The sequence below is a fragment of the Syngnathus leptorhynchus genome, chromosome 4, assembly GCF_054491065.1.
Source record: "Syngnathus leptorhynchus isolate UIUO chromosome 4, UIUO_Slep, whole genome shotgun sequence".
NCBI classification, from domain to species: domain Eukaryota; kingdom Metazoa; phylum Chordata; class Actinopteri; order Syngnathiformes; family Syngnathidae; genus Syngnathus; species Syngnathus leptorhynchus.
The window spans coordinates 5,544,986-5,558,250 of NC_141198.1; the positions used below are offsets into that span (position 1 = coordinate 5,544,986).

General features: G+C 41.6%; 1 protein-coding gene across 1 annotated transcript in view; it reads left to right on the top strand.

Annotated features, from left to right (window-relative positions):
• Positions 1 to 13,265, top strand: part of citb (citron rho-interacting serine/threonine kinase b) — a 29,601-nt gene that overhangs the window by 14,621 nt on the left and 1,715 nt on the right. The window contains exons 18-38 of the mRNA XM_085909535.1: positions 864 to 999; positions 1,090 to 1,194; positions 1,393 to 1,533; positions 2,173 to 2,292; positions 2,775 to 3,012; positions 3,237 to 3,395; positions 4,356 to 4,517; positions 5,271 to 5,439; positions 5,596 to 5,684; positions 5,768 to 5,872; positions 7,103 to 7,272; positions 8,412 to 8,492; positions 8,585 to 8,720; positions 8,797 to 8,936; positions 9,016 to 9,108; positions 9,538 to 9,646; positions 10,738 to 10,866; positions 11,144 to 11,224; positions 11,302 to 11,380; positions 11,454 to 11,627; positions 12,740 to 13,028. Coding sequence (XP_085765661.1) covers positions 864 to 999; positions 1,090 to 1,194; positions 1,393 to 1,533; positions 2,173 to 2,292; positions 2,775 to 3,012; positions 3,237 to 3,395; positions 4,356 to 4,517; positions 5,271 to 5,439; positions 5,596 to 5,684; positions 5,768 to 5,872; positions 7,103 to 7,272; positions 8,412 to 8,492; positions 8,585 to 8,720; positions 8,797 to 8,936; positions 9,016 to 9,108; positions 9,538 to 9,646; positions 10,738 to 10,866; positions 11,144 to 11,224; positions 11,302 to 11,380; positions 11,454 to 11,627; positions 12,740 to 13,028 — 2,905 coding nt within the window. The remainder of the gene's footprint in view (positions 1 to 863; positions 1,000 to 1,089; positions 1,195 to 1,392; positions 1,534 to 2,172; positions 2,293 to 2,774; positions 3,013 to 3,236; positions 3,396 to 4,355; positions 4,518 to 5,270; positions 5,440 to 5,595; positions 5,685 to 5,767; positions 5,873 to 7,102; positions 7,273 to 8,411; positions 8,493 to 8,584; positions 8,721 to 8,796; positions 8,937 to 9,015; positions 9,109 to 9,537; positions 9,647 to 10,737; positions 10,867 to 11,143; positions 11,225 to 11,301; positions 11,381 to 11,453; positions 11,628 to 12,739; positions 13,029 to 13,265) is intronic.

The window sequence follows — 13,265 nt, forward strand, 5'->3', positions numbered from 1 at the left end:
TTTCCCACTTCTCATCTCCAAGTGCTCAAGGTGAATGTAAACAACAAACATGGCTGATTCTGATAGATTGTTTATCTCATTTATTATGATGACACATTTGACCTCTAGAAAACCTTCAATTTTTTTTTAGATAAATAAAGGAATGTCTTTCCTTCGAAGAATTTCATTCATTTCACCATAATATCGTCTTCATGCAGCAGCACAGTCAACGCTGTGTTACGGAAAGTTATTTTGAATAACTGAATTAGTGTCATAATAAATTAAGCTGAATTAATCTTTATAGTCTTTTAAATGACAGTTTTGAGATTCACGCACTGGTCTCCATGTGGTTGCTGTTGTCGAGTGATGTCGCATTGTAGTTCGTCAATGAACTTGGGATTCATTTTTTTCCTAATTTTACTGTTCGGACCTCGAATACAGCATAGATATAAGCAATCTGACCAGCAAACAAGGAACACTTGGCCAAGACGCGAGTGGCTGAGGGAGCTGATTTGTTTACACAAGGGACAAGACTGATGAGAACAGCTGTACACAAAATCCGAACGGGACAGACAAGATATGAAAAATGTGAAAATGTAATGAAACAAAATCCAATCAAAACCACATCAACACAAATCATGACACCAACTTCAATAGGCCTTGATCTAATCTGATCACAATACCTGTTACGTATTCTGAAAGAATAATAAGTGACCTTCATATTGGTACGTCGTGCTTGCTTTTACTGTTGCTGCTTGCCTCCACCTACGTACATTCACTGTACCTATGGCTTATTTTCTCATGGTTTTCTAGATCTGAATAGAAAGCTGTATATGTATTATATAAATGTAGGCAAATGAAGGCAAGGTTGTTGCGTCCTTCAGACTCCGCGCTGAACAGCGCAGCTCAGAGTCTCGTCAGGCTGTGGAACAGGCCGTGAAGGAGCACAAAGCTGAGATGTTGGCGCTACAGCAGATTCTCAAAGACCAGAAACTCAAAGCTGAGAGCCTTGCAGACACTGTGAGTGTTTCTGCACTGAAGCTCAAGTATTTAACGCTCTCAGCGGTTGGCGTATGTTGCAATGAACACATCTTGTTTTGTGTCCTTCAGTTGAATGATTTGGAGAAGAAGCACGCCATGCTGGAGATGAATGTGCGTAGCTTGCAGCAAAAGCTGGAGAGCGAGAGAGATCTGAAACAGCGGCTGTTGGATGAGGTCCATTCAGTATTTTCACACGTTGCGATCACAGCTCTTTGATGACATATTTAAGTTATTACCATAACATATTTTCACTGCATGCTGATGATTTAGCTTCATTCAAATGGACCAAAATAACACACTTTGGGAGCTCTAAAGTTCTCGTGGTTAAAGTATTGGATTCAGATAATGTGCCGTTTGTTTTTTCTTTTGTAGCAAGAAAAGCTTCAGCAGCAAATGGATGCTCAGAAGGCGCATATCTTCCGTCTGACCCAGGGCCTGCAAGAAGCCCTCGATCAGACTGACCTTCTGAAAACTGAGAGAACTGACCTGGAATATCAACTGGAGAACATCCAGGTGCTGCTACATAATCTGTACTGGATACACTCTTCCAAACTGTATGTTGCTGGTGTCATGCCAAAACCTCACAAGTAACATTTTGATGAATTGGATATTTTTTCAAAAAATGAATACTATTGGTCAGTCCATACGTATGGGTCTTATGTTAACTTACCATTGACCAGTTTAAACTGTTGAAAATGACTTGCTTAATGGTTTGAGCAAACTTGCCATTTATGGGGTCAATAAATTGTATCCTTTGTTAATGTGTATAGCTTCACACCACTAATGAATTAGACTGAAAGAAGAATGTTTCTGTGTTAAATTTTATAATGGCTCACAAATTATCTCGTTAGGTGTGAAGCCCCCCTATTGGAATTCAAAAAGGCCCACCAGACAGTACGGAATAAGCAAACATTGGTTGCCGTACAATCTTTTCACTTCATTGTTTTGATTATCTTGAGTGTTACGTGCTGTGACTACTGCTCGGGTCATTGAAGCATTGTTACCAGCTTTCTATTGTGTTCTTGTCCTTGAACGTCAAAAGCATGTTCTGTGTCACTCTCATTGTTGCTCTTCGCTCACATTTTGCTTTATTTCTCTGAATGACGCCAAGTATTTGAGGAGAAATTCATGGCAGTAGTGATGTTCACTTAGCTCCACCTGCAGGCTGTGTACTCCCATGAGAAGGTGAAAATGGAGGGGACTATCACCCAGCAGACAAAGCTCATCGACTTCCTCCAAGCCCAAGCTCATGGTGGTTCGAAGAAGAAAAAGGTCAGGTGACATTGCTTCTTTACTTAAATGATGTACTTGATGTAAAAGTACATTTTATCCTGTACGAAACACAGTGTTTTCATTTTATGTTCACGGTTGTCAAACTTGCATGCCTCTGAATGTTTTTGCACATAAGTAACCATCGTGTCAAACTTTCACAGGCCGGATAAAAAAAAAAAAAGAAGGTAAAAGAACAAATTCATTGCCTACAATCTTAATTGAATTTGAATCAACAGATTGATTGAGTAGATTCTTTTTATGAGCTCTCCACTTATCTGATTGTGCATGCAGATTTGTTTTGGTGTGATTATAAAGGTGAAATCTGGGGGCAACGGAAAATGAGTCAGCCATTACATAAATTGCCATTAAAACGCCCACTAACCTTTCTGCACGTTCATAATAACTTTTAATCAAAGGCTTGGATACAACCTCTGCTCTCTGGTCTCATTCTACACGTCCTTTCGCTGTGTTTATCCTTCCAGGGACTCTTTGGGCGTCGGCGTGAAGATATTTTGGCTGCCATGGCTGCTCAGGCCCAGGCGCAGACCCAGGCCCAGGGACAAAGTCAAGGCCAGGTCTCCCCAGTTTCCTCCATCCAGCCAGTTCCCCTGCAGTACAGCGACATGAAGTTAGCGCTGGACAAAGAGCGAACTCGCTGCTCTGAGCTTGAAGACGCGCTTCAGAAGATGAGAGCAGAACTGCGATCTCTAAGAGAAGAAGGTGAGAACAATTCATCGGCTCATGTTTTGGAAAAGCACAAAAGGTCCATTAGACAATTAGGTCATTTCTTTCTGGGCCGTACTGTTGCCGTAGCAACTGAGAATGAAATTCTTATTTTCATGTTAAGAGCAAAGAGGCAAGTCAGCATGCAAAAAAAAAAAAAAGGGGCAAACACTTTCATTTTCTGCTCCAGGATGATAAAAGCAATGTGATTTCCATCTCAGCACTCCAATACAAAGATCACAGCAGTTCCACAAACCCAGCCGCAACACGGCAACAGATGATGATGTCTGCCATGGTGAAGTCTCCCGATCACCAACAAGTTCCAGCCAGCCTGGTACCGTCCAACTCGGGTCGCAGGAAGGAGGTTGCGACACCTGAGGGTGAGTGAGGAGGTGACGACATCTTTGTTCAAGAAGCCACTAATGGATTACAACGCTATATTGAAAATATACCGGCCCTTTCCTACACACAAAAGGATGCTCGCTTACCATCCTTTCTCTTTCACACACACCTTTCAGAAAGAAGGAGGGTCACTTTTGAAAGTAAGTTTCCCAAACTCACGGTTCCCGCAGTCTTTTATACCTCGTCTCCTTTTGCCTCACCCATTCCTCAGAAGGCCAGGTTTTATTTTCAAACTTGTGCATGTCTACAAAATGACCACATCTCAGCAAGTCAAAAGAACATCTTTGGATTTGCAGTGCACAGCTTTGGAAATCTGAAGCATGGTTATCTTGGTTGCTGAAGCTTAGTCAGCCTCATTTGCGGAATTCCACAGTGTTTATCAACCCACCACAATCCCATTTGCGCTTCACGTCGTACACTTACTTACCAGGTTGATAAACACTGCAACCACACTTTGTGTCACGTAATCTAAATCTAAAGGTATTATTCAGTCACATCATTGGGCATCATTAAGTCAAAGTTGCATCATTTAAGATGCGACTGGCTTAATATTGCAAATGCACACAGACACAAGCTTCAGAAATGAAGAGCAAAGTCTTTCGGGTAAAGCAAAATTCCAAATTAAAGCTGCAGTGAAACTGTTTTTTTTTTTCATTGTATCATTGTGACAAATTCTCGTCATGTGCTCACTAAGGTATGCAAACTTTGCGGCGTCTTTAAAGTCATAACATTGACTGCATAATGCCTTTAAAATTCATCGGCCGATAGCCACAAGCACAACTAAGTTACAGTTTTATGCCACTCATGTCCTCAACATCTTTCGCAACCACTTTTTTGTTGAAGGGACTTCATAGATGTTACGGCATGATGCATCGAGGATTTGACGGAACGAGAAATAATAACGCCGCAAATTGTGACCCTGCCCTTATTGTATTCAGAATATAGCCGGCGAATGAAAGATAGTCAGAGGGAAAGAGAGAGGGAGAGGGTGCACCACCACACCGCTCACCGCTTCACAGTGGGACTCAACATGCGTGCCGCCAAATGTACCGTTTGCCTGGATACGGTTCACTTTGGTCGACAAGCCGCCACCTGTCTGGGTGAGTGCCACTTTTCCATCACACGAGCAGTATTTGTTTGTCCCGTCATGTTGAGATCTTTTGTCTATTTGCATCTATATAAACACTCAATCAAATCAAAACAAAACAAATCAATGGGTCCACCTCTAACATAGGCGGTGTGTAACTTTACACCCTTAAAACGGCTGGATCAAAAGTAACCCATATTGGGTGAAATAGATAACCTGGCACTGGGTCCAAAAGAGACAGAGACAATAGAGCATATTCAGAATTTCAGCATTCAACATTGTTCACGAGTTTGTATATATATATAATATATGTTTATAGTCTAAAATCCATCAATATGTGCAGAGTGCAGTACAGTAGTCAAGTCTTCTGATTTGATATCAAACTAGAAAATAATCATTTCAAAAAAAGTATCTGTGTGTTTGGTCTCGTACCTTTGTCCATATAGTGTAAACTACTAACTAACCTATTATTCATAAATGGTCAATTGAACGTGCAGTTAGTAAGATGTTCGCCAGTTGATTTCCTTTCTCTGACCTCAGGGGGGGAAAATATGCCATCTTAAGCCATCATGGCATTTATTTTTTGATTTATAATGAACCTTATAATTATTCCCGAGTATCTCTAATAGATACTGACACCAAAACAAGATTATAAAAGACAATGTGGCAAGTTTATATCACTATTACACAATGCTGGTTGGTCTGTGTTGAGGAGCCACAACTTTGTAGGCCATAGGCTATTTTGGTGATATTTTCCCTCTTTCAGAATGTCACGCTCTTTGCCATCCAAAATGCTCCCCGTGCCTCCCAGCGACGTGCGGCATGTCGAGCGACTGCTCTCTTCATCTGTCCGAGGGCTTTTGTCGAGATAAAGGCCAGCAGCTCAAAGATGCCAGTGGACACATGCATCTGGAAGGATGGATGAAGCAGCCCAGGTTAGCTGGAGTGTCACTCACTCACTCACTCACTCACTCACTCACTCACTCACTCACTCACTCACTCACTCACTCACTCACTCACTCACTCACTCACTCACTCACTCACTCACTCACTCACTCACTCACTCTCACTTTGTGCTACCGACTTTGCAGAAATGGAAAGCGAGGCCAAGGCTGGGAGCGGAAGTACATGGTCCTCGATGGGACTAAAGTGTCCATCTATGAGATTGAACCCAGAGAAGGTTGCTTGAGTGTTTGCTTACTTTTGAGAGCGTATGTCTTTTGTTCATTGAGCTTGAGTCTGGCAACTTGTGTTTTGACTCAGATTCAATTAAGCCATTGGAGGAGTTTGACTTGTGCATGTCTGATGGAGAGGTTGAAGTTCACGGGGCAGTAGGGGCCACTGAGCTACCCAACACAGCCAAATCAGGTAGGATTTAACAGCAACAACATTTAGAGGAGACCAAAGCTTGTTGTCACATGGGTAAGTTGTCACGTTGCAATTATCATTTCCACTAGCGGGCAGAGGTGGACATTCCGCCAGACGAAAAGAATTGGCTGTCACTGACAGATGTCCATTTTGCTGAATGATGAAAAAGTTTCAAAAAGAAATGCCAGACTATCAACGGATGGGTGAAAATTACTGATCAGTTCCCAAGGACTTTAATCCAGTGAATGTTGCAAAAATATTTGATGTTAATATTTTTTCAATGTTCCAGAAATTTTTCAAGCTCAAACATTTTTCAATGTTCACTTTGAAGTACTAAAAGGAGAACAGCAGTAATTGTGTATTTGTTGTAAAATCCATTGTGACAACCAGAGTGAGACCATTTAGCCGATTTCACATGTTTACACTCTTTATTAGATTGCTTATTGGCGCTGACACAAAATATGAAAATGACATCAATTCAAAATATTTACCTGAGACTTTGGTCTTTCTATTGGTTTACATTTTGTTTGTACATGATGCATTGATTCCAAGAAATATGTAAGAGCCCAGAACTCCCCTACTTAAGAAGCAGGGTTATGATTAGCAATTTTTGTTAAAATTCATTTTTATTTCATTTTGACTTTTGTTTCTTTCTTAATTTAGTTAGATTTCATACGTTTTAGAGATTTTTTTTTCTTACACCCTTAAAACTGCTGGGTTAAAAATTGGACTGATCCAGGAAGTTGGGTCAATTTGATGCAACTTTGGGTGTTTATTTGATGATGATAATAACAATAACAATATTATTATTATCATTAATAATAATCATTTTGTACAAAAGTGGGTTGTTTGTAACCCAGCATTTTAAGGGTGTAGTTTTTATTTTCTCAGAATTTGTTTTAGTTTTGTTTTTGTATTCATTTCATTTATTTGCGTATGGGTAAAAATATTCTCAAATTAAGTAAACTACAAATCTCGAACAACGTATTTTCCTTTTTCTCACAATGTACAGAAATTCCAAAGTAAATACATTGAAGAAGAATGCTAAAAGCGCACAAGGGACATTTTGGCTGTGATTATAAATGAACTTAGTATAACATTAATATAAATTGTAGATTTACTTGGATTGTTGTTTTTTTTTAGAACCACTGTTGTTGATATTTCCTAAATGTTACTTTTAGTTATTTCATAGTATATAAAGCCATTTTGATTGTCATCCTTCTATATCAGATGTTCCATACGTCCTGAAGCTGGAGTCGCGTTGCCACGCTCCTTGTTGGCCTGGACAGTCCATTTATTTCATGGCTCCCAGTTTCCCAGACAAGCAGCGCTGGGTGGCAGTCATGGAATCTGTCGTCGCTGGGGCGCGAGTCTCTCGGGAGAAGGCTGAGGCGGACGCAGTGAGTATCTCTGCACTCTGCTGACTTGTACCCATCCGCTCTCTCTTCAGGACGTGATTGGTACTGTGGGGCTCATTCACCACAGTAAATTGACTCTCTCCTTATCAACATTTTGTCTTTTTTGATAATCTCTTGTTTCACTTTTCTATATCATTAATTGTCATCTTCTGTGCTTACGTCTCTCCCTCAATCTTTTTTTCTTGGTCCTTCACAACCTGGTTTGTTACGTTTCCATCTCGGCTCATTACACACATGTTTTGTTGATTTTCTGGATTTTGCCCATTTCATTGAGTATCTTTGCATACATAGGCTGCTGTGTCCAAAAGACAAATGCTTCTATCACCTTTGGTCCAGGTAAAAAAGTACAGACATAAGACTTGCTGATTTTCCACTTCCTTGCCTTTCCTTTCTGAGCCTGCTCACCCACTCCCACTCCCAGCCGCCTCCAATTACTGCAGCACTAAAACTAATCGCAAAAGTTTTGATTTCATCTAAATAAGAAGGTGCCCCTGGGTTGGAAGGTTACCAGAATTTCACTCCCTACACTCTCCCGTTGCATGTTTTTGATCACATTTTGTCACAGTGTGCGTGCGAGTGAGATGTAGCCTATACACAGTTGGATCACATTTTAAATGGAGGCAACAATGCATCATATTAAAACCAGAAGAATAGATGTTGTTCAGTAAATGTAGTTCCAATCCTTGTGTTGGTTATTCCTTGTTAACTGTTCTTGTTATTTTGTTATATTTCCATAAGCATTAATGACAACTTGCCACAATGCCAAAGAAATGAGCTAAAAAGAGTTCTACTGCTATCAACATTGTGAACAATGACAACCTTCATTCTGTTCCTCTCTCTTTGATTGATGTGATTTTTTTTTCAATGCTGGTTGTTTATCAATAATATTCTTGACCCTTTAATGATGAGATGAGAAAATGAAAAACTGAGCATTTTTCTCTTTTTCAAAGCAGTTTTGAAAGCAGGAACTCTCAAATCTTGTATCCAGCCGACATATGTACCGTGCGAACTTTAAAATCTATGGAAGAGAAACTGCAGGCATCTCCTTCTTTCCTTTGCGCCTCCCTGACCTCATATTGGACGAGTGACCTTGTTGACTGTGAATGTCTTCTTAATTTTAGAAGCTCCTAGGAAACTCTCTCCTGAAGCTGGAAGGAGACGACAGGCTTGATATCAACTGCACACTTCCACTGACTGATCAGGTCCAACAATTGTCTTACATTTCCATGATATGGTCACATGTTGTGTATTAAAACCCCGTATGGTGATGGCATGCTCTTGATTGGGCTTGCAGGTAGTCCTGGTGGGCTCTGAGGAAGGTCTGTATGCCCTCAATGTCATCAAGAACTCCTTGACCCACATTCCTGGCCTTGGATCCGTCTTTCAGATCCACATCATCAAGGAGATGGAGAAACTGCTGATGATTGTTGGTGAGAACTGCTCCTCTGCTAAAACCTGTATGGACTAGTGAGAAGCAGATGCGTTTAGCCGAGATGTGTCCTGCAGGGGACGAGAGGGCCTTGTGCTTGGTGGAGATCAAGCGAGTGAAGCAGTCTTTGACCCAATGTCACCTGCCCAGCCAGTCCGAGCTGACTCCATACATCTTTGAGACGGTGAAAGGATGCCATCTGTTTGCTGCCGGCAGAGTAAGTCTTCTTTTGGATAAATTGGAGAAAAGTGAGTGGACAAGTTGAAGACATGCTTGTGTTTGTGTTGTCTTCACAGATAGACAATGGCTCCTGCATTTGTGCCGCAATGCCAAACAAGATCACCATCCTACGTTATAACGATAATCTCAGCAAATACTGCATTCGCAAGGTGATGTGTGACCCTTCAGTCCTCCAAGCGCTTACTTCACAATGCATGTCGAGATCCAAGTGCGCCTCTAGCAAGAGCCAATTCGATCTGCCGTGAAGTCGCTCGGCTCTGATCATGCCCACAGCGGCGCAGCCCTCCCTCAGTCAAATCTGCTGGCTGAAGTTACATAACCTGCCTCAGCACAGAGATATGGATCTGATTGCTATTACGTTTAGACGCGGTGCCAATCTATTATTTATCTGCCTAGATTCACAAGATATTTCTGCATCTGAATAAATTGCTTTCGGGGTCCTTAAATGTAACATTTCACTATGGTTTCATAGAGAACTGACTAGTAGTACTATATCCTGGAGATCTTTGATATTGTTCTCATAATGCAACTGTAAAATGATGTCATTTAACCAACCCCAAAATATCTTCAATCCACAGGAAATTGAAACTCTGGAGCCTTGCAGCTGCATTCACCTGACAAGCTACAGCATCATTCTTGGCACCAACAAGTTCTACGAGATTGAGATGAAGCAGTTTGTACTTGAAGGTGTGCTCATCAGGAATTCTTTCTTAGGTTGCTTGCATTTCAATTGATTAACATCGTTTTAAAACACTCCAAACTGGGCACACCAACTTTTTTGAAACAGTGTTACTGCTTCGCTACTAAATAATGCAAAGGGCTGCCAGTTGGATATGCACTTCTGAAATAAATTTCCTTGATTTACCTTAATAGTATATTGCTATTAAAAATTAAGGACATGCATTTATTTGGAAAACCTGATCATGTTATTTCTCACAATAATCTCACGAATCTTAAATCTCTGAATGAAGATTTTCAAATGATCACTTTTGCAACATTCTTAGAAAAGTACACTGCCCCATCACTGATGTTTTTTTTTTTTTTTTTTTTTTTTTTTTAAATTAAATCCTTTCCTATACAATGGTTTTAATTGATCATTTTCCCAACATAAACGTATCAACCACAGCTTCATGTAAATATTATACATCTATAGTTATACATATGCCAAGAATTATCTTTTTATGGCACAATTAAGGATTAATATGATATGACATAAATCATAAAATATCATCACATTAAATATTGTTTAAAGTAATGTGTGAGCAATTGGATGTGTCTGACTGCTGGCAATTGAGGCAATTGAACAAAGAATTCAAGAAAAACAAAACCACTTACATTTCATTCTCTTTCTTGAAATGTGGGCTTCCTGCTCAAGCAGTTGGCCCGCCAGTCCTTTTCCTTTGGGAGCACAGTAGATGACGGAGAAAATAACGTTTATTGGCTAATGGCCTTTATTGTCAAAATACGAGTTAAAACAGGCCCGTCTTTTGGCCACTCTGCCGTCGCCAAGGAAACCAGCATATCCAAGCTACACCACACAAGAAGCGCCTTAAACAAGATTTGAATGGCGACCGCCTTGCTGCCCTTGTTTAATGATCTGAAATATAATTTATTACATTTGATTTGTTTTGGTGTATCGCTTGACTATGAATTAATCACAAAACTAAGCTCAATTCTATTTGAATGATTCAATATTCATGACTCTTGTAAACAATATGTAATATTGAGAGAAGTAGACATCTTTTGTAGGCCCATGTCCTGTGTTTGGTCTGGCGCAGAGTTCCTGGACAAGAACGACATGTCGTTGGCCTCCGCCGTGTTTGCCGCCTCATCCCACAGCTTCCCCATTGCCATCATGCAGGTGGCCAGCAGCATGCAGAAGGAGGAGTACCTGCTGTGTTTTCACGGTGGGTAGAGAAAGCCTTGAGCTCCAATGGGAACACAAACAATCATTAAATCTAGTTTTCTTTTTCGTGGGACAGTGAGTCCTACCAATTAATAACTGAACCCTTGGACAAACTAAATAAACGGAACAACTAGGAATACGGATTGTACGGAAAATTGAATAAGTGGCCACGACATACTTCAACCACTGCCAATGGCATCATGAAATCATAGCTGGGATTGGACGTGACCCACCACTAAACTCTTGAGTGGACATTCTGGCCTTTCTTCGTCTTGCAGAGTTTGGTGTGTTTGTGGACACGTATGGACGAAGAAGCCGCACCGAGGACATCAAGTGGAGTCGCCTGCCTTTGTCCTTTGGTGAATATGCTTTCTGAAGCTGTATTATTATTATTATCTTTTGCAATACCTCCAATTGTGTGTGTTTTGTGGCGCAGCCTACAGAGAGCCCTACCTTTTTGTCACCTACTTCAACTCACTGGACGTGATCGAGGTTCAGGGTCACGCTGCTTTGGGGTGAGCCTCGCCCGTGTTCAACGACTTGAAAGTTCATGTCAAACCTTCGTTTCTTACACCGTTGTGTTTTCAGTCCTTCGGTGCTGGCCCACTTGGACATTCCCAGCCCTCGCTACCTGGGCCCAGCCATCTCCTCCGGGGCCATTTATCTGGCTTCGTCTTATCAGAACAAGCTGCGGGTCATCTGCTGTAAGGGCAGCCTGATCCGAGAATCGGGAGAGCTGCAGAGGACCGGCTCTAGCAGAGGGTCAGCCCCTCCTCACTTGTCTCGTGACATTTTGCCCTGGCAAGTCACCATGTCCTCACATGTGTGTGTGAGACACACCTTTGCCAAAACACCCCAAGAATGATCCCATATTTTACAAACAATTTTTTTTTGTCTAGCTGAACTTAAACCGTTGAAGCAGCCTGTCTTATGCAAGTAAGCCGGCCCTCCACCCCCATCCACCATGTACTTCTGTGCCAATGGCCGTATGGATTCCGTTACCATGACAACTAGGAGCAGGTCTTGGAGTGGCTGCACGTGGAGCCCTGAATTAAGAAAACTGACTCGAACGCACACGTGAACTCACTCCCCTCTCTGAAGACAGCATAGTTTGGAATTTCCCACCCGCATGGAGTCGGCACCACGAATTGCCAATTGCTGCAGGTGGTGCAGGAGACATCGCCAAACATGAATACGCTCCCACGCCACCCACTTCACATACGTAGCGATCGTGTATGTGTTGCTGCTCAGAAGCTCAGCAGTTCTTAATGTCGCAATACTCTTGCACAAAGCCACTAGTGACTTAAACACAATTGGAGTCTGGATATTGCCCGACAAGTGGCTCTGAATCCTGCTATGTTATATAAGTCAACATGGCTTGTAGCTAAGCAATAATCGGGTGTAAGCGCCGTGCTAGAGCGACTCGCTCTTTAATTTCACACTTGAAAGGTGGGCAGGCTCGTCAGAGACTCAACCAAGTGTAGATGAGCAAATTACGTAATATGTCCCCTTTCAAGTTTCAGCCTTCAAATAGTGTTGGGAGAAGCTTAAGTTGAAAGTAGGAGCTTTACTGTTTTAAAAACATTTTGAGAAACCTCTGCTGTCATCTGCTGCTCATAGGCTGGACGTATAGTCATGAAACATTCAACGTAGCTTTGAATTTTGGCCAGATTACGAATAACCTCTGATATCAATTATTACAGTCCAGTTGCGGTTAATTCAGTAACCTGCATGACTCACACGGGTCTGCATTGTAGAAAAGTGGATCAAATCTAAAGAAATTCTTTTTTTTTTTTTGCAACCGTACTATAAATCCCCTCCACTAAATGACTTTTGTATACAACAACTGTTTGACCTTTGCTTTGCTTTTCCAGGAGTCCCAGCAAGCGAGGCCCTCCCACTTATTCGGAGCACATCACCAAGCGCTTGACCTCGGGCCCAGGCAGCCATGACGGTTTGCATCGAGAGCCGAGCACCCCTCACCGCTATCGGGAAGGACGCACCGAGTTCCGGCGGGACAAGTCTCCGGCGCGCCCCTTGGACAGGGAGAAGTCACCCGGCAGGGTGCTGGACAGCCGCAGGGAGAGATCTCCCGGTCGATTCGGGGACAACAACCGACTCGTTGCCGGCTCTGTGCGCACACAGCTGGCTCCTGTTAACAAGGTACCGTTGACCAACATGCATGATAAGGGTCATTTAAACATTTCAAAGAAAAATAGATTTTCATTCCAATTGATGTTGTATTTTCAGCATTGCAGACAAGTTCACACAAGGTGAATGGCAACAAATGAAAAATGAAATTTAAATTGAAAACATATTTTTGTTCATAAAATAAAACCAATAGTTTTTTTTAAAGAATGATAATTGATATAACATACATTCCTAAAACTACCTATATAG